The following is an 18339-nucleotide window of genomic DNA, read 5'->3' on the forward strand; positions in this document are numbered from 1 at the left end:
ACAACGAAGGTGGGACCAGCTGACAGTTTCTCTACAAGAGATGCTGAGACATTCAATATCTCTCAGTGGGGATTTCTCCTGTGAAAGACTTAGGGATCTGGATGATGGATGACCAGTTAAGAAACTTAGTTTTGCAGGACAATAAACCTCAGGACTGTGTTATTTGATGCAGTATTTGAAGCCTATGTTCTGTCATGGAAGATAACGATCCCCAACATTTCCATAGCTCCTTTTGTACTAGAATTAGTATAATTAGGACTAATTCAGCTATCCCTGAAGTATATCCAGTGGAATTTATACATTCCATTTGTTTTTTTTTTGTTTTTTGTTTTTTTGTTTTTTGTTTTTTTTTTTTTCAAAAGGAATCTAGAAACAAAAGGATGATATCAGTCCTCAGGTCCAGGTGATTGAAGATGGTTAGCCACCTAACTTCACTGAAACCCATACAGCTCAAGCATCCAAACATACTTAAAACAAAAGATTTAAGAAACTGATACAGCAGTATTTGACTCCTTGGAAGTTTCTAAGGGAATGGAAAATCTATTAATATTTTATTTTTTCTCTCCATCCCACATATTTCGATGGCCTTTGCACAGGACAGACAGGAGAAAAGTGATTTACCTCAAACATGAAGCCATGCTTCTGACAGAAAGCCTGCGCTTCTGGATATGCTTTCTCCAGGAGGGCCTCTCTTTCTGTAGCCATGTCTGCATGGAAGGATTTGTGCAACACAACAGAAGTTAGGAGTTTGCTTTTTACTTTACTTACTTGTCATGTTAGACCTTACAGCAAAAATGCAGCCTGTGTTGCTATCATCTCATCAGGGTAGAGTTTCATGTAGATGACATTCTGGTTAAGTGTCGTAAGACTGCAGTTTCCATGTGTCTGCAGGCTCATGCCCATGTTACTGTGTGAACACTCATATGTGCTTGCTACTCATATACCATTACAAGTGTATTTTCAAGGTTATATTCAGTCCTACTGACTTGTCACGGTGTTTCTGTTTGCTAATATGAAAACTCTGGAACTGGAAAATTTTGGATTGCATAGTGCAAAACACAATACAGCAGCACTGATTCAGAAAGAACGTATTCCTTGCAACTTATTTCTCCATCCTATTTTAAGACCTCTCAGCCCCACTGTTGGGTCATCTCAGCAGTGACAAATAGCCATAATAAAAGGCAATTCTACCCACAAGGAGTCTTTTCATAGAGTCAGGTCTGTGAAATGTTTATGGCCACTTCCCCTGCTGTGCTTTTTGCAAGAGATTATCTCTTTCTAGAAAAATCTGTGTGACACCTTTAAGTGAGGCATTCAGTGAATTAAATCAAACAACAAACTAGAAAAAAATATAAATTAAGAAGAGAAAGCAAATAGAAGGACAGGTAAGCACACACATGCACACAAGCACGAGTGCTCACTTCCAGGCTCACATGCATGCGCCTTCCTCTTTTCACTGTTACACAAGTCTTACATTCAAGGTTAATTTTCACGCCTGCAAAATGAAAAGACAAAGGGAACATAAAGCACATTTTTCTCCTTACATATGTGTTATCATGCAAGATTACAATTTCTTCAGAACTGGAATATTCTCTCCCTGAAGCTATGTAAACATTCTCGGCACTACGTGATCATGCGATAAAGCAGTACGAGAGGGAATGCTAAAATTAGGATGGGGAATGGCTGTGTCTGCAGCTTTCCTTGGGACTGTTCTAAGTGAAAAGTGATCACTAATGAAGTCTGTGCCAGTGTCAGATGAAGAAGAGGCTCCCTTGGGTTAGGAATTATGTTGTCTGCACTGCTGTCCAACAGGAATCAAGCTCTGTCAGCATAATACCCATAGATTAATTAATTAGCTCTCACCAAGCCTGTATTAATTATGGGAAATCCTTGTGTTGCTTTGCACTCCAGACCCCCTCAATTCCAAACTTTACAGGGAGAGAGTGAATTTAATTTATGTCCCTGTCTTTTGATGAGACTCCAATCACGTGTCACATCTTCATCCCCAAAATTCCTGAAAATCCACTAATTTCAGATTGCCTGCGGTTTTCACACGTTCCCTCCAGAAACTACAGCTGTAACAACTTGTGTAAATTCTGACTGTCTGCTCAGGCTGGAAACACCCCACTGTCCAAACAGCATATTCATCATGTTACCCTCTACTGGAGAAGATGCTGCAGTATTTTCATTCTTTGGAAGACACTTTTTGTGGAATTGGAAGCTTTTCTAAATCCATGTTTTCATATTCAAAAAAAATGAAGACAGAGTGAATGGTTTTCAGAAGAGGGGGGAAACTGAATTTTGTAATTCCTGAGAATCTGAGTCATTGCTACCCACTGCCAGTTACCACTTTAGGAGCTCAGTCTGGTAACTGTGTCCCAGCAGGCAGAGGAAGTGGGAAATATTTGGATATTGTCCAAGAAGGGAAGTTCTTCATAAATATTTCTTGCTGTTACAGTGGTGGCTGGGAATCACACGTGTGTTAGCCAAGCTTGCAGGAAAGCCTGCAAATGCTGCATTGCTCTAGGTTGAATTTGCCTTCGCTGAAAATGCTGATAGTTCCTGAACTGGTGCAGAATTCTGCCATCTCTGACATGTTCTAAGTGCAAATTGGGTGTGACAGAATAAAGCTGTAGATAAAGTGCAGCATCTTCACTTTCAAATGAAGCTACAAGCTTACGGCTTCATTTCTAAGCACAGCAGGGTCACCACGGTGCAACACTTTGCAGACTCATGCAAAGAGAGTGACTGATGCGTTTAGCAGCTTCAGGACTTTTCTGCTTATTTACCTGAAAAATCTGAGCTTCTGAAGACTTGGACCAGGCTGGAGGGCTGGAGAGGAAGAGGAACCATCTTCCCACGGAGGAGATCCTGGTGTGTATCTGGGACAGATACAGATATCTGTGTATCTGAAGCTCATGCTGCTCTCTGGACCTCCTCAGCAGAAACTGCTCTTTAAAAAGATGACTAACAGCAGTGAACACCAGTAGTAGTGCCTCTCTCCAGAAAGCTGGCTTGTTCTGTCTTTCAGGAAAGCCTGGAAAAATGTCAGCTACAAACCAGTAATGGTTGAAAATCTGCACTGAGATGCGGGGAAGCTGCGTGGCATTCGGAGAGGACAGCATCCCTATAGCAACCAGCGTCTGTCACTTGGGCAGAATCCCCAGGGCCTCTCGCTAAGGCACCAAATGTGCTCCCTACCAGGTGCTGTACACCTGAGGTTCCTTTGTTTGCTGCCCTGGACTATTCTAGAAATACTTGACTCTGCATTTTAGCATCAGGTAAACACACCACTACTAGTCTCAGTTATCATGCAAGATTGCTTGGGCACTCTCAGCTATTTGGAGGAGGTTTCTTAATACTCATGAGCTTGCCTACTTCTGTCAAATCGTGTGAGAGGGAGTTTACTACCAGGCCTCAGTTTAAATTGTGCACAATAAATATTCGTCACTACGTGACTATGTTTGGAGTAGGGTACCATCCCCAGAAGACCAGCACGTGAGAAAAGATAAAAAGCGACATTTAATAATTTATGAAAAACAGCAAGGAGGGTAGAGAAAAGAGAAGAAAGAGAAGAAAAAGACTTCCCAAGGAATACTACAGCTCACCGTAGAAATCCAGCAACAGAAGCTGTTTGGCTGTTGCTCCAAGGTGTGGGTTACATTCAAAATGTGTTGTAGACACCATCCCTGCCCCACCTGCCAGTCCCCCCCTACCAGCTTGCCCCCCGGGGGGGTGTGTGTGCTGCAGTGCTCACCCAGGTGCCATTGGCGACAGGAAACTGCAGCTGCTGGTGGAGAGCAGGTAGTGGGGGTCTCAGAAATGCAAAGTCTTTGTCCCAGTGTCCTTGGAATGCACAGGGAAGGAAGAAGGCAACTGGTAGAAACATCTCAGCATGGCCCTGACAGAATGGGTATCTCTGCCTCGTTTTCACAGAGTGCTTTTCAATGGCTTTCTTTCTTGATCGTCTGTTTCTGATACTGATAGTGCATTGCTATTTCTGTTTGTTTCTATATATGTTTATTTCTTTATTTGTTTAATATAGCTTTTCCCATAAGAAACTCTGCTTTCTCTCTGTGGGAACAGACATGTCAAGCAGATTCACTTGCTCGGAGCTACTTTCTGCTTTCCCATTTTCTCACAGGAGACCATAATCTATTGTTTCTGTGGCTTTTTGCTTTTTCCATGAAAATGAACTGAGCATGTCAGAGAAAACCAGTATCAGCCAGAGCAGCTGCTGTCTTCCTCTTGTTTCTCTCACAAAATGAGATTTAGGAGGCTGGTGTCTATCCCCGTCTGTATCCTCTCTGTATCCCTCTGGCATACAGAGGAATAATTAAAGAAAAATTAGTAATCTGTATTTATGCAATGGGCTCCTTTTGCACACAATACTTGGCTAGATGACTATGAAGATTAATCAAGTAAGAAGAGATTAACCGACATCCTAATCTATCATAAATCAAACAGGGAGGGAGATGAAGCCTCTTACCCCAAGAAACTAAAATTACAAAGGGCCTACATTGGGGCTTAGCCTACATTAGTTGAATCTAATCTAAGACAACATTAGGGCTCTAACATCGTGCATTTTTTGATTGTTCTTCAAGCCACTGTGATCAAAAATGGCAGTGTAACAGAGGAAAGTGTCAGCTTCATTGAGGCTGCCGAAAGTATACCATGCTGGACAGGAGGAATTGCAGGACAGCAGAAACAGTCTGGAGGGTGAGGACAATTAGAGGCATCCAGGCAAACCAAAACATGGAAGATATCAATGAGAAGAGAGGTAATAACCCCTTTTGTTCAAAAACAGAATGCTTGAGCCTTGGGATGCATCTCAGCAACACTCTGGGATGTGCTGTATGCATCTCACGCTGCAGATACCTGTCACTAGTACTGATGACGCCAATTCTTGTCACCAACAAATCCACTGATTCAAGCAGTTGGTTACAGTTGGACCTAAAGACCCCAGCTAGCAGATCTTTTTTTTTTTTTTTTGCAAAGTCAAGATCTGCCAGCACTATGGAGAAGGGTTGAGGACTGAGATAATTGGAAAAGAAGCAGCTTGCTTTTTGCAGGAATGCAGCACATTACTTTCTGGTGAGCAGGGTGTTTCTGTAATTAGCAAATCAAAACCAAACAAAGTCAACCAACCAAATCTTTTCCAGGGCCATTCTGGATTTCCTCAGGCTATAAAAATGTTTAAGCCTCTAAACATATCAGACCTGTTTTCCTGCATTCCACATCTACAGCTTACTTGTACCCTAAAGGTAAGATGAAATCACTATCTCATACTGATTCTTCCTAAAAGATTACATTTGCAAGCTCTCTAAAGAATTTCTTCCCTAAATTCTCTTCTGGAGCATAAAGGAAACAGATAAGCATTGGGATAGAAGATAGCATAAATGGTACTTTTTCAGGGAAAATGTGTGAAAAATGCAAATGCTAGTGCAAGTGTAAAAGAGAGGCCAGACTCAAAGATGTTGATGAATGTTGCTCTTCACACTGTCACAGCGATACACTTCCCTTCTTTGTCACAAATGTCATCACAGAGGTGAAGTGAGGAGCAACTGTGAGTCAGTGGCAGCGTGGGCTCTGCCATGGCAGGGAACTTGTTTTCTCACCGTCTGTCTGTTCTGTGAGCCGTCATCCCCCACAGCTCGCTCAGAGACTGCTGCCTTTACAGACCACATGAGGACAGGATTAAATTCTTAGCTGGGAGGTAATTTTGAGGGTGTTTATCCAGCGAGGACCATGCTATTGGTATCTGATGAAACCCAAGCCCCTTTAATTGGCCTTTCCTTACAGTGGATGGACATACGATGAACCAGGTCTCCTTGCAGCCAGTAGTAAGAGCATCCTAGAGGCAAATATCAACCCTTTGTGTGCAGAGCAATGGTCTCAGCTTTGCTATCCACAGCATATTTCCCCCGTTGCTAGTAGTTTGCCTTGTCAGTTTCCTGTCCTCCTAGTAGAGATGGGAGGTCATACTAAATCCAAACCATCTTTGCGAGCTTTCTAGAAAATCTTTTATATATTTATATTCTGATTTCTTGTTATTTTGGTGAAGAATTAAAATATCTTGATAAGAAAAAAATCTTTGCTGCAGCAAAAAGCTACGTATCTAAGGTCATAGGAAATGCTGTGTTATACCAGCCTGACCTTCCACACAATCCTTTTTCTTTTGTCTTACAATAGCTAAAGTTAGGTCCTTTAAAGCAGTCAGCTATACCTAAGGGCCCAAATAACGATTTGCTACTGTGAAGTGCATAACGCTGTATTTTTTAAGGCTTCTGTGTGTTATTTGGTCTGATGTTCACAGCACTGATCTAGCGTTTTACAACTTTAAAGCACCATACAGCCATGAACTAGGCTGCAGGAAGAAGCAGCAGGCACTTCGCAGCTCATCACTTGCATGTTAGTAAAACCCTGTGTTAAAAGTGTTAAAAGGCACAACTTGTCTATGGCTCAGGAGATGGCCAAGGTAACATCCACCTTGATTGTCTGGGGCTCTTCTCCTACCTGTATTATATAATTTGGTTACTCTTTGAACAAATTATGTATGAGTGTACATACTGTTGATAGTAATAAAAGGAAAAGAGAAGACCAAAACCACAGGTTGCTCTAGCTTGAGGCTCTGTTGGCTTTGCCCTTTCTCATGCAAGCTCATTATTTCAGAAATTCTCTTTTTTTGGTCTCCCATTTTTTTACTTCAATTCACATACTGTGAGGAATAATTTATGTTTTCTGCAAATTTATCCTATGTTTTGTTGTTTTTCTACAAGCATAGAGGAATGGTAGAGCTTTCCCTATCCGTAACGCTAATCTGCAACAATGAAAGCTGTAGACACTGGTTCTGGCTCTCTATGTAAGAGGGAAACCTGTCAGTCAACAAGAAATGCTGACAGCAGCAATTGAAACACTTTGCTTTTTCCATCAGGCAACCAGGGCCTCTTTGAGGATTAAGCCTATTGCTAAATTTAGCTACATCTCACTATAGAGTTAGCATCAGGAGTTATCAGATCAGAACTTCTTTGGAAGCAATGACGTCTGTCCCGTGGAAGTCTAAGCCCTGGCATGCGTCTCTCATACCCTGTGCTGCAGCAGTTTGGAGCTGGGAACATTCTGCACAGCCGGCACAGCATGGGACTCCTTAGACGTGGCAGGATTTTTCAAAGCACTTGCAGCACATACACTCATCTGCCTGCTCTTGTTTATTGTTCTGTCTGGGTCCTGAGCGAAATCTGTTCCTGAGAAATGGAAGTCATGGGAGAGAGGAATGGTTAAACCACATGAAATCTTTTAGTGCTTTTTTCCTGGAGGTTTTGTTTGTTTTAAATATGCATATGGTTTGCACTGACCCTTTTTTCTATTGGTTGGGTCAGGCAGAGACTTTAAATCCCACATTCCAATGCAACTTAAGTTCTCAACTGCTCTGATAAGAAGTATTAATAAACTTTTAAAAGAGTTAGATCTGGGGAGAAATAAATGGAAGTGATCCAAAAAATAAATAGCCTTTTGCAGGTCCTCATTTAGTCAGGCAAGTAGTGAGTTCTCCTCTTCCCTCCAAACTACATGCCAGAGCCTTAAGGAAGAAGCGTATGTACAGCTAAATAAGAGATGTAGCTCAGAAGTGTATTCCCTGAAGTGTAGAAGCCCCGCAGAACCTTGTGCCCCTACAGCAGTGGTTAAAATACACTACTTTTGAAATAAATGTCTTTGCTAGCTAGGATGAAGGAGGCTTGTCTGGAATTGTACCAAAGGTCACCAGCGCTGAGCCATGGAAATTCAAGAAAGGTTCCGTATCTCGCTATGAAAGACTTCCCTAAGTGAAAGTTGTGACCTCTCCTTATGGCAGTTGTCTTCTTGATAATCACATTCCAGAGGAGGAATTTTAAAGGTGTACAGAGCTTTAATTTTAACCTATCTCAGAATACTTCTCCTCCCTGTTCTTGGTTAGCAGCTGATTTCACTCAATCCAAAATATTTCAAAGAGCAAGGGCTCTGGCTCTTAGAAAGCAGCAGCTGTTAACAGTACCACACTAAATGAACACATCCATTCAAAGCATTTTGATTTTTTCATTTGTTTCAAACAGAAATACTGAAACTCATACAGATACGCTAGAATTGTGTTTGTGTGGTTGTGCGCACGTGTGTATACATACCTGTCCCAAGTGAATGTCCCCCTCCATCTTTTAGTCACAAAAGGAAAGCTGGAATCAATTGGTATAAGCACCGGGGGACTATGTTGGAAGTTAGTTTCTTTATATCCCTCCCTGAAATCTTAGAAAATCTGCTTGGACATAACACTACAAACACAACAAAGGCAGATCTTTCACCATATTGTTTCCCTTTATAATATACTCAGACATACTTGTAGGACATACATGAGTCAAGTTAGAATCACTGTCATTGGGCCAAGGAGACTTTAACGCGATCAAGGAATGTGTGGCTTCCAAGACTGGCGACAGTAAAAGAAACACACATTAGTTCCTCATGTGCCGTTGGACAGAGTCACTTGATAATTTTTATTTTGTTACGGGCTTTTATAAAGCAAAATCCCCCTTGATTCAAACACCTCATAAAACATTATTTATAGTCTTTTGCATGCTAGTGATACATCAGGTTTCAGTAGATCAGTATCTGCAAAATTGAACGGTTGTCAGGTAGAAGATGTTTTCTACTGGAGGGAAACCCACAAGTTAAGGCACTTTCTGAACCCAAGCCCACAAATAATTTGACCTCTTTTACTGGCTTTCATCTGGTTTTATACAAGAATCTTTTTTTGTTAATTATCTTTTCATTTTTTTTTTGAATTAACCATCAGTTTCAATTTGAGAAATAGGGACAAAAAAAAAAAACAAACAACTTTTCTTAAATCCTCCAATTTATATTCTCAGTTGCAAAATGACAGCAGCAATCCTTACTGCTGGGCATGGTGACACACTGCTTAACTGAAAGCCCAATTCTAAACCCCCAAGCATGCCTTTTCCATTGCAGTGATCCCAGCCATTGGTGATAAAAAACAAAACAAAACAAACAAACAAAAAACTCAGAACGAGTTACAGTCTTTAGGGCACAATGCTTAAGATGACACTTCTGAAAACAAAATCAGTTACAAGAACAGCTTAAAACTAGCCTAAAAGCCAGTATTCACTAAGCAGAACATGAACAAACTGACAGACTCCTCCCTGAGCCATGCAAGGCATTTCATATTCTTCCTCACTCATTGGGCATGAGCTGCTTTCACAGACGACCAGGCCAAAAGGGTCCTATAAAGAATAATCAATTTCTTCAGCTGGTGTAGTTTTAATCAGCTGGTGTGAAATCCACTTCTTCAGCCCTTATATCTTACTTTAAGACTATAAGAAGTGCTCCTTCCTGAATACAGTAAGCGTTCAGGCTGTCCCCTAGCACACCAAAATCACTGCTTCAAGCACAGCTTAGGACCATACTTAGAAGTATCCAATTCTCCTGTATAAAGATGCAATGCTTTAAAAAAGACAATTTCAGGTCCATTCATTAGGTACCCCGACAATTATAAATAAATAGTAATAAATACCTATTTACACTCACATACCCTTCTTATATCCCACAGCATTACAAAACAAACCAGAACCATGCTTCTTCCCCAGGTAAATACAGTCAGGTTGGAGGTGGGACACACAATTGTTAACAGTGCAGCACTACACAACAGTTGAGGATAGTAACAGTACCAATACATAGCACTTAAGAGCATTTTACAGCTTCAAAGGTCTTGCACAGACTTAATTAAGACAGTGAAAATGTTACATCCATTGAGAATCGAAGAGAGCTTGGATGAGAAAAAAAATGTAGTTTCACAGCATAGAATTTGGCCAGGACACCAGACTTGATGCCCTTATTGCATATAAAATGTCACATTAATTGGAGATATGGCAGATGTGGGAGCTAGGAAAAATTAGATCAGGCTCATGAGAGACCATTTAATTTCCTTGAGCATGAAATCCAATTTCCACATTGATTGTGTCTAAACAGTTTGTTGTTTTGGTAGACATCAAAGAGGTCAATGAAAACTCACAGGAACGGAAGAGTTGCAGGAACACAAACCATTACCTCCATTCATAAATACACACAGTGAAAGATTTCACATCAATTGAAAATGCTGCATCAATTGCATGACAATTTAGGAACTGACACCCACTTATCATCCTGGCACAAATCTACAAATCCCTGAAAATATGATCAGAATAGAGACAGACAAAGAAGCAAGCAGCAACACAGAGAGCTCAAATGAAATTCAGGGACCTGCCTGGCAGTGTCCTGGCTTCCACCTCTCCTCTGAAGTCTAAGACAACTGGAGGATAAAGGAGGCCACAGGTGGCTTTGAGACACAGCTCTGGAAGAATTTTCTTGGCCTATTTACTGTTTGGTTGTTGTCGGTTTTTTTATTCAGCTTTTTTTGCTTTCCGTTTCCTTGTGCCTTCATTTAGCTCCTCTTTTGACTTCACAGGAGGAGGCGGTGGATGGGAAACTTCATGGGAGGCCCCGTGCTGATCATGACTGGTGTGTCCGCTAGAAACTGAGCCAAAGAAAACTGGGCAGATGAAGCCTTCCACTGGAGCAAAAGGTGAGGCATGAGAGTGAGTCGCCGTCATGAAAACCTGCCACACAACAATGGACACCTGGAGTTAAAAACCTCATACAGCAGCTACAAAAGGTTAACTAGTAAGGAGCAATCAACTTATCCCAGATCTTATAAGAGGCCCTATTGATACATAACTCGAGGCTTTATCACAAGGATCTTATAGCACACTACCTATATGATGGAGAATTTAGCTTATAGTTTCCTGAGCAGATCTTTCCTGGTATGTACAGCCAATGCCTTCAATAGTGGCTTAGTAAGGTTACCAAAGCTAGATGCAAAGAACTAGTCCTAATATCTCATTAACAGAAACTGGTGAGTGCTTTCTAACTGCACTGGGGAGTACCTCATTTCATCACTAACTTTCCTGAAAATAATTTTCAGTTCTTCACTTCATTATGAAGTTAATCAAGCAAACATTCTGCATGGGCAAGCAAAAGATGGGCACCTACAAGGAAATTCTAGAAAGTTAGGAGGACCCATATAAGCAGAACCCACCGAACAAGACATAAAGCAGCATTCCCAAGTCAATGTTTCAGTTTAAACTGGTGAACACCCCCAGCTTAATTCTGTACCCTTTCTCTGGTTCTGTAGAATTGTTAGTAGCAAATCTACTGTCAACTTACCTTGCAAACTATCATGAACATGGTGAAAAAGAAGATGAGGTTAGCTTCAGAAACAGGGAGCCAGTGAGTTTGTTGCAGTGTGAAAAGGACTGTGCCATACAGACTAGCTTTTGTAGGGCTAGAAGAGAAATAAAGAACTTGTCTAGAAGGTTTGTGTACTTTGCATCTGGTCCTGAATGGCTCTTTAAATTCCATTTTCAGTCTGACAGAAAATGTACAGGATAGCTACTTACAAGGACATATGAAGAATTTCATTTGTTTCTGGCTTCCAGACCCCACGCAGCAGTTGCTCAAAGTTAGACATCAAGGCAACACCAGAACCTGTGAAACAATAAAAGCAAACAGCTAGAACTTCCACACATCAGAAGAGAGATCTGCTGACTCCTCTAGATGTCCCAGGTATAAGGGGAACAAAAGTTTCATGACTTTCTTCCCTAACTTAAAAGAAGGTACCCTAAAACAACGGAGCAGGAGAGCGTTACTAGCTTAGAGGTTGGACTAGATGATCTTAGAGGTCCTTTTCCAACCTGAAAATCACAATTCTATTAAATGCTTTCTGGATTCCATGAATTGTTTCCTGATGGGAAAAGGGCATTTGCCTCTGTTCTGTTTACTGATGCACAAGCACTTACTACAAATACAAAACTAAAGGAAAACCAACTAGACCATTTCAACACTGAAAGAATCCCCCTGCAAAGATACAGACAAGGCCAGAGACAGTAGAACACAGGAGAGAGAATAAAGAATTCCTCAGCTCTGCACCCATTAGTGACTCCTAATTCTTCATGCCTCCATTAAAGTTAGATGATGACTCAATTGACAACCATTCTGCAAGTATGAATAAATGTGTGTTCCATGGAATGTGATTAACTGGAGCCAGCTGACTAACCAGCCTGCTGGTCAGCACTGAGTGATGTGGTGACCTTAAGCTTCACTCTCAGATTCTCCCCATCCCTCCCCACAAGGCTGGGTGCACCCCTGCTGCTTTAGAGTATCCCAGGTGTCACCTTTGACCCATCCAGTAGCCATCATAATGAACCACCCGTGGTGGTATTGGTGATGAGCATGGTGGACCCCGGCTGCAATTTTGCGAACTCTGACCACTTCCTTCATCGCCACAAAGATGAGCTTCACAGGCAGAAAGCTAACACACTTGTAGAAGAGGTTCATGGGACAGAAGAATATCAAGTACCTGGAATAAAAATGCAAGGAGTTTAAGGACCCATTTGTTCGTCTTGACCTGGGATGCATAGAGAGGATAAGGAATACTGCGGTGTTAGCCTGAATTATGTCAGAAAGAAAGAAATGCTGGTTCTGTCATGCAAAAGCACACACAACCCCTACACACTGAGGAAATTAAACTTGGAATAACTGTGGTTAATTTGTGCACACTTCACTGACACAGAGAAGATGACGCCCCCAAATCTTCACTGTGTGCCGCTCTCCTGCTATATGTGGTATCAGAGCAGTGCCTGCTGCTTTTGTGGTTTGGCCACGGTCCAGCTGTGGCAGCTATGAATAGAAGTGTCCAGCAGTGTGATTGGCCCCCACCCGTATTATCACAACATTAGACAGCTGGTCAGAGAAACTGGAAACTAGATCTAGAAATACAAAAGACTCGCAGACTACTTCATACCACCTCCACTTTCCCTGGTTCATCCAAACACGATAATACATGTGTCACACAAACAGAATACCTCCTCTCATACAAGGTTTTTGTGCACAGCCAGCAGTGTCTTATGCTTGGTAAGGGAGATGAAGCACAGAGGACTCACCAGATTGCTGTGGCCAGGATGACACTGGAGTTATTACTGAAGTAATGAATAGGTGCTTCTCCAAGTAACAGATCAGCAAGTATGTAACTTCCAAAGCAGTGGAGCATAGCACAAAGCCAGGAGGCAAAAGGGCTCTTACGAGACATCTCCACGGCTCCTGTGAAGCAAATTCTAAATGAGAAGATGAACTCAACAAACAGGCAGAAACTTAAAGACCTTCTAAGACACTTGCCTTGCACGTTCTCCAACAACAACAAAAAGTCAAAGAAAAGTGCTTGTAAAACAAAATAAAAAAAAAAAAAAGCGTATTCTGTGAAGCCTGAGCAGATCTGTACCGGATAGAGTCAAGATATGATACACGTGATCACAGCTTGCAGGCCCCCCATAAGGTTTCATATCAACGGACTCATTAGAAGTTTATGAATTGGCTAAGAGTTTATCTCCTACATTTGCTCCTACTTACTGCAATCAGAAAGAACATTTTTTCCCCTTGAAATCAATGTATTTTTACAGTCTAAAAATAAAATGCATACTAGTACCATTCTCTCCATTGCTTCAACCTAGGTGCCCTCTAGAATTCATGAACAATCTGTTTCAGCTCTTTCATTCATAAGATAACCTGTAAAAATAGAACAGTCATTCTTAATCTTTATTTGAAAGAAGGGGATTTGAGGATTCTTCACTGCTCCTGTGCTACTTCGCAAATGCCCTCTAAGTTCAGAAAAGACAACTAGATATTAAAACAGCGTTACTCTTTGATAATACATTATGGTCTCCTCCCACAACCTCCTGTCGTGGGGTAGGAATTTTTTTGTTTGCCTTTTTTTGATTCCCCTAGCCATTTTCAACCACTGCTGTGATTCTTCAAGGAAGTTTCTCAAGAACATAAATTCTCTAAGATTCTTTCATTGCCTTAAACTGATTCCTGAGTCCTTTATGTAGCGTTTCAGATACCTAACTAACAGTGGCCCACCTTACATAGCAGTAAGTGAACCAGCATATGCTAAAACTATGACTACTCAGACTCTTCCATCCCCAAAGACATCTGAACCAGCTGGAGAGACAGTGGAAGCGAGACAGCTGCAACAGCCACGATATGGAGATGGTTCTGTAGGAACCCAAAGTTTAGCTTGAGGCTTCAAATTAATGACACTTATTTCTCTTTGGCTCCATTAAGCCACGCTGTTCCCATGGAGGAAACAGGACATTAGTGTCCTAAACCCGCTCTTCAGTACAGGAGCTGTGGGATGAGGCAGGGTAGGAATCTAGTGAAAAATACACCCCAGCCGTATTCAGTCCAAGTGGATTACCAGGCTCTTAGAGGTATTTTCATGAGAGTTGCCTGTTAACTGTCCCGTTCAGGACTTAATGCTGGAAGACAGCTGTAAGTGATCAGGCCTCAAAAAGCTAGCACTTCTGTTTACATGGAGTTTAAATAGAACAGCATGTCGCTTGTACAGCGTGCAAATCCAACAACGGGAGGACTTAAAAAACTATACCGAAGCAGCTTTTTTTTCCTCAGTCATCGGGTGATTACACTGAAACTGTTCACAACAGAGCAGGAGGGGTGCATGCAGTATCTAGAACACAGCAGAGAAGGCAGCATTTGGAAAAAAACAAGGTGCAGTCAGACCGCAACGGCGGAGAAAGCGAAAGCTGAGATGCAAATCTATCGATCTTTACAAGATAGGCCCAAGGGAACAAACACAGCAAGGTCATTTAGGGTGCTGAGAACAGCTTACGGCTTGGACTAGAAGGTGGAAAAAAAACAAGCTCTAACTTACAGCTTTTTTGTGTATAAACAGGAGGGGAGCACAGACACAAAAATTGAGAAGTAACTGGACAGAAATGCCCTAAGTCCGGGGACAGCAGCTCAGGGACTGGGTTTAGACCCTTAATGTGGTCGGAAACCAACAGGGACTGGGTTTAGATCCTTAATTAACGTGATCAGAACACAACACTGACTGGGTTTAGACCCTTAACGTGGTCGGTCCCCACCTTAACTACACCACGAGATGGCTTTGAGCGACCCCCTTTCCCCCCGCCCCCACAGCGGTGCCGGGACCCGAGGCTCTGCCTCAGCCCGCAGCCGGGGGCCGCCGCTCACCCCCCCCCACCGCTGACAGAGGGGCCGTGACCGGGCAGCCCCCGGCTCCCCCCCGCTTTCCCCGCCCGCACCGACCTGGCTCGTACTTGAGGTAGAGCACGGAGACGATGAAGTAAGCCGCATCGAAGAGCGGAAAAACGGGCAGGGCGGCGAAGGCGGCCGCCAGCTCCCCGAGCTGCAGAGCTCCCGCTAGATCCATGGCAGCAACCGCCGCTCTCCGCCACCTCCACCGCCACCGCCGGGCCCGTTCTCCGCCTCCTCCCGGCCGCCCCGCCTCGAGGGCCGGGTCCGGGGCGCGGCTTCGCCTCTAACGGAGCTCGGCGACGGGAGGAGGAAGCGGCGGAGGCCGGTCTCGAACCCGGGTCCTCAGCGCGGACCCCGCTCCTCAGCGGGCGGCGGGGGCGCGCGCGGAGCCTCCGCTCCCGGTGCCTCAGGGGCGGAACGGGGACAGCGGGGAGGGAACGGGGAAGGCGCAGGCGCTGCCTCTCCCTCTCCGTGCCCCTGCCCTTTCCGTTTCCGCCGCCGTTTCCGCCGCCATGATCGGGGATCTGCTGCTCTGCGGGTAACGGGGGCCGGGCCCGGGGTGGCGCCGGGGTAACGGAGGGGTGTGTGTGGGGTGGGGGGGGGGGGGTCCGGCCGCGCCTGACGCGCTCTCTCCGTCTCTCCTCAGGACGCTGCTGGTGAACGCCGGCGCCGTGCTCAACTTCAGGCTGTGAGTAGAGGGGTCGTGGGGGGGGGGGGGGGGGGGGGAGAGGCGTCGTTCCCCGTTTTTTTTTTGTCGTTTTGGGGGCTGTCGTGGCTCTGCCGGCCCGGCTCTGGGCCTCCCCCGGGGGCGATGAGCGCTCGGTAACGGCCGCCTCGCTTGTCCCGCAGGAGGAAGAGAGACACGGAGGGATTCGGCGAGGAGTCCCGGGAGCCGACAACCGGTAACGGACGGGACCCGCTGCCGGTGCTGCGCCGGCACCCGCGGGTCGCCTCCACTCAGAGCCGCGGGCACGGGGCAGGAACAGGCGCTTTCTGTAGCAATTTCTCGATCAAAGCACGTTTTGAGGCACCACAAGTACAAGTTTAGCCCCCCTCCCCATTCGTTTGAGTGTCAGTTCTTTTCTGGCTGGAATAAGTGATTTACAGCTAGCTAAAATTTGCAACCGAAAATTTGGCTCCGTGACACCTACGTGAAGGAGTGACAGTTGTCGATTTTGACCTCAAACTGGTGACTTGAGAAGAAATACAGAAACATACTTCTCCTTTTTTTCTGTTTTCTTTTCTTCTTATTTTCCTTTTGAAGTGTAGGTGCCTGTGGTGCAGAGATAACACTGCCTGCAACCTGATTTCCATCTGCATGACACGCACACACCGTGCTCCTTTATAGCTCTGCTGAAGGAGACAGGAGGCTGCAAACTGTGCCAGCAGGCTGTCCTTCCCGTTTTAAAAGTGACCCCTTTTTATCACGTATTGTTTATTTTACTAGCCACTCACAGTAGGGATGTACCAAACGTAGTATGGAACATACCTAAAATTTTAATTTTGGTTATTTTCACCTTTTTGTATTTTTATGTTCCTTCTGTTTTTCAAGTAGTGTTGAAAATGTGACTTGCCGATGTATGAGGTACTTTACACATCAAAGTTTGTTTTCCTCTTGATTTTTAGGTGATAATATCAGAGAGTTCTTGCTGAGTCTTAGGTATTTTCGAATCTTCATTGCCTTGTGGAATGTCTTCATGATGTTCTGTATGATTGTGTAAGTAGATATGTGCAGCATCTTGCCATTTGTTTATTGGAAGTCAGATACTTCTGTTTTTTTTCTTGTGTTTCTTTTATGATCTCTCTGTCTTCAGCTCTCTCCCACTCTCTTGTTCCATAATTACATCTCATTTCCCTCAACTCCTTTGATCTTCAAAAAGGTGTTGGCTGATCTCATATGTTTTTTGCTAATATAGACACCGTTAGTGCATGAAAACCTTTTCTCTGCAGTGTGCAAGTCCTTCAGCCTTAGATATGACATCATTTGATTCAGCATTTCAGTGTTATTGTAGTGATGTTGTTCATTTGGGGGTGAGGTGAAACTACCGTATAATAGAATGGAATCAGCCTTGAGAGTAGTCTCTGGAAACTTCAGGTTTTAGTTGTGACAGAAAGGCTAGCAGAATACCTGCTTGCTTTTCATTTGTGAAGCTGTACGCTCTGATGTAGAGCGAAACTGATCACCAGACGAGTGCTGGTGTTTCAAGCTGGAATGGCATTGGCATGACTGTTAGGTTGTACTTGGTTCTCATCTACTTCTTTTTCTGTTGCATCCACTAGGTTATTTGGATCTTGAAAGTCATCCACAAATATGGCTGTTAACTTGGAAGAGACTTTTGGCTGGAAACGTAACTTTTCTATAAAGTAAAAGATGATAACGCTTTCAAAATACAGCCCTGGGACTGTGGCCTGCTCTTCGGTACAAACTCCTAACACATTCAAGGGACAGGACACGTTCATCCTCCTCAGCCAGTCATGTAATAATGTGGCATATGCTGGTTCGCTTGCTCCGGGGAGCGAGCCTTTAGGCCCCTGAACCAAAATCTTCAAAGTATTTCAACCTCATTGAAATAAAGAGAACTTTAAAGTGGTTAGCTAGGCTTAGAGTGCGGCGCCTAGTATGCAGGGTAGAATTGCGGCACGACTGAAGACCACAACCGTAAAACTCTGCATTGTTGGTCACTCCCAGCTCTTGATGTGTCTGCTAATGTCACCATTGTCTAGGTCACTTGGAAGTCACACTTCTTGATTGTCGTTTTTGTAAAGTAGAGGGAAGTATTCCTGTAACTTTGAAAAAACTTTTCATTTTTTCCTCAGTATTCCATTTTTCTTTGGAGAAACAGAAAAGGATTATTTAAAAAAAAAAAAAAAAAGATTATCACTTTCTCACATTTTTCCTAACAAAACGCTTTTCAAATTAAAATTTCAAAGATTTTTTTTTTCCTAAGCAATATGGAAGGGATTTTGAATAGATAAATAGCAAAACTAATTCTATAAGCCAATCCTACAGTTTTGGAATCAGTTTGGATTTGGTTGAATAAAGATGTTCTATTTAAGAGTAAAAATAAATTTGATGTTGTGTTCATTCTGGTACAGGAAAAATGAATTCACTATTGGTGTTTTTTTTTTTTTTGAGAAATTTTAACTAGTCTTGTTAATGCATCTAACTTTTTGTGGTATTTTTTATGT

The 18339-nt window shown here is 43.2% G+C and overlaps 2 protein-coding genes across 5 annotated transcripts; one reads left to right on the forward strand and one right to left on the reverse strand.

The window, feature by feature from the left end:
• Positions 1 to 8493: 8493 nt before the first annotated feature.
• On the reverse strand, positions 8494 to 15352 carry TMEM38A (transmembrane protein 38A). Of its 4 annotated transcripts, none has more exons than XM_027472016.3 (7): positions 15202 to 15341; positions 13559 to 13638; positions 13020 to 13176; positions 12252 to 12436; positions 11478 to 11565; positions 11245 to 11362; positions 8494 to 10637 (listed from the first exon to the last, which is right to left on the reverse strand). In XM_027472016.3, exons 3-7 carry the CDS (start codon positions 13163 to 13165, stop codon positions 10422 to 10424), a joined length of 753 nt encoding a protein of 250 aa, XP_027327817.1. In that variant the 5' UTR covers positions 13166 to 13176; positions 13559 to 13638; positions 15202 to 15341; the 3' UTR covers positions 8494 to 10421. The 4 variants fall into 4 exon arrangements, with proteins under 4 accessions (XP_027327817.1, XP_038025083.1, XP_027327816.1 ...); XM_038169155.2 differs by having other exon boundaries at positions 15213 to 15255; XM_027472015.3 differs by lacking the exon at positions 13559 to 13638 and having other exon boundaries at positions 15213 to 15352.
• Positions 15353 to 15597: 245 nt separating this feature from the next.
• On the forward strand, positions 15598 to 18219 carry SMIM7 (small integral membrane protein 7). Its single transcript, XM_027472017.3, has 5 exons — positions 15598 to 15688; positions 15797 to 15838; positions 16000 to 16052; positions 16777 to 16867; positions 17431 to 18219. The coding sequence occupies exons 1-5, from the start codon at positions 15663 to 15665 to the stop codon at positions 17444 to 17446; spliced, it is 228 nt and encodes a 75-aa protein (XP_027327818.1). The 5' UTR covers positions 15598 to 15662; the 3' UTR covers positions 17447 to 18219.
• Positions 18220 to 18339: the final 120 nt, after the last annotated feature.

The sequence above is a fragment of the Anas platyrhynchos genome, chromosome 29 (assembly GCF_047663525.1).
Source record: "Anas platyrhynchos isolate ZD024472 breed Pekin duck chromosome 29, IASCAAS_PekinDuck_T2T, whole genome shotgun sequence".
Lineage (NCBI taxonomy): Eukaryota > Metazoa > Chordata > Aves > Anseriformes > Anatidae > Anas > Anas platyrhynchos.

What these genes read in the sequence shown, in the direction of transcription:
- TMEM38A (XM_005029093.6), bottom strand. Translation starts at nt 15,325, where the DNA reads ATGGATCTAGCGGGAGCTCTGCAGCTCGGGGAGCTGGCGGCCGCCTTC. An exon ending in CTACCTCAAGTACGAGCCAG is followed by an intron (nt 13,177 to 15,201) that starts GTCGGTGCGGGC and finishes TTTGCTTCACAG; the next exon opens with GAGCCGTGGAGATGTCTCGT. An exon ending in GAAATTCTTCATATGTCCTT is followed by an intron (nt 11,363 to 11,477) that starts GTAAGTAGCTAT and finishes TTTCTCTTCTAG; the next exon opens with CCCTACAAAAGCTAGTCTGT.
- SMIM7 (XM_027472017.3), top strand. Translation starts at nt 15,663, where the DNA reads ATGATCGGGGATCTGCTGCTCTGCGG. An exon ending in GCCGTGCTCAACTTCAGGCT is followed by an intron (nt 15,839 to 15,999) that starts GTGAGTAGAGGG and finishes CTTGTCCCGCAG; the next exon opens with GAGGAAGAGAGACACGGAGG. An exon ending in GTCCCGGGAGCCGACAACCG is followed by an intron (nt 16,053 to 16,776) that starts GTAACGGACGGG and finishes CTTGATTTTTAG; the next exon opens with GTGATAATATCAGAGAGTTC.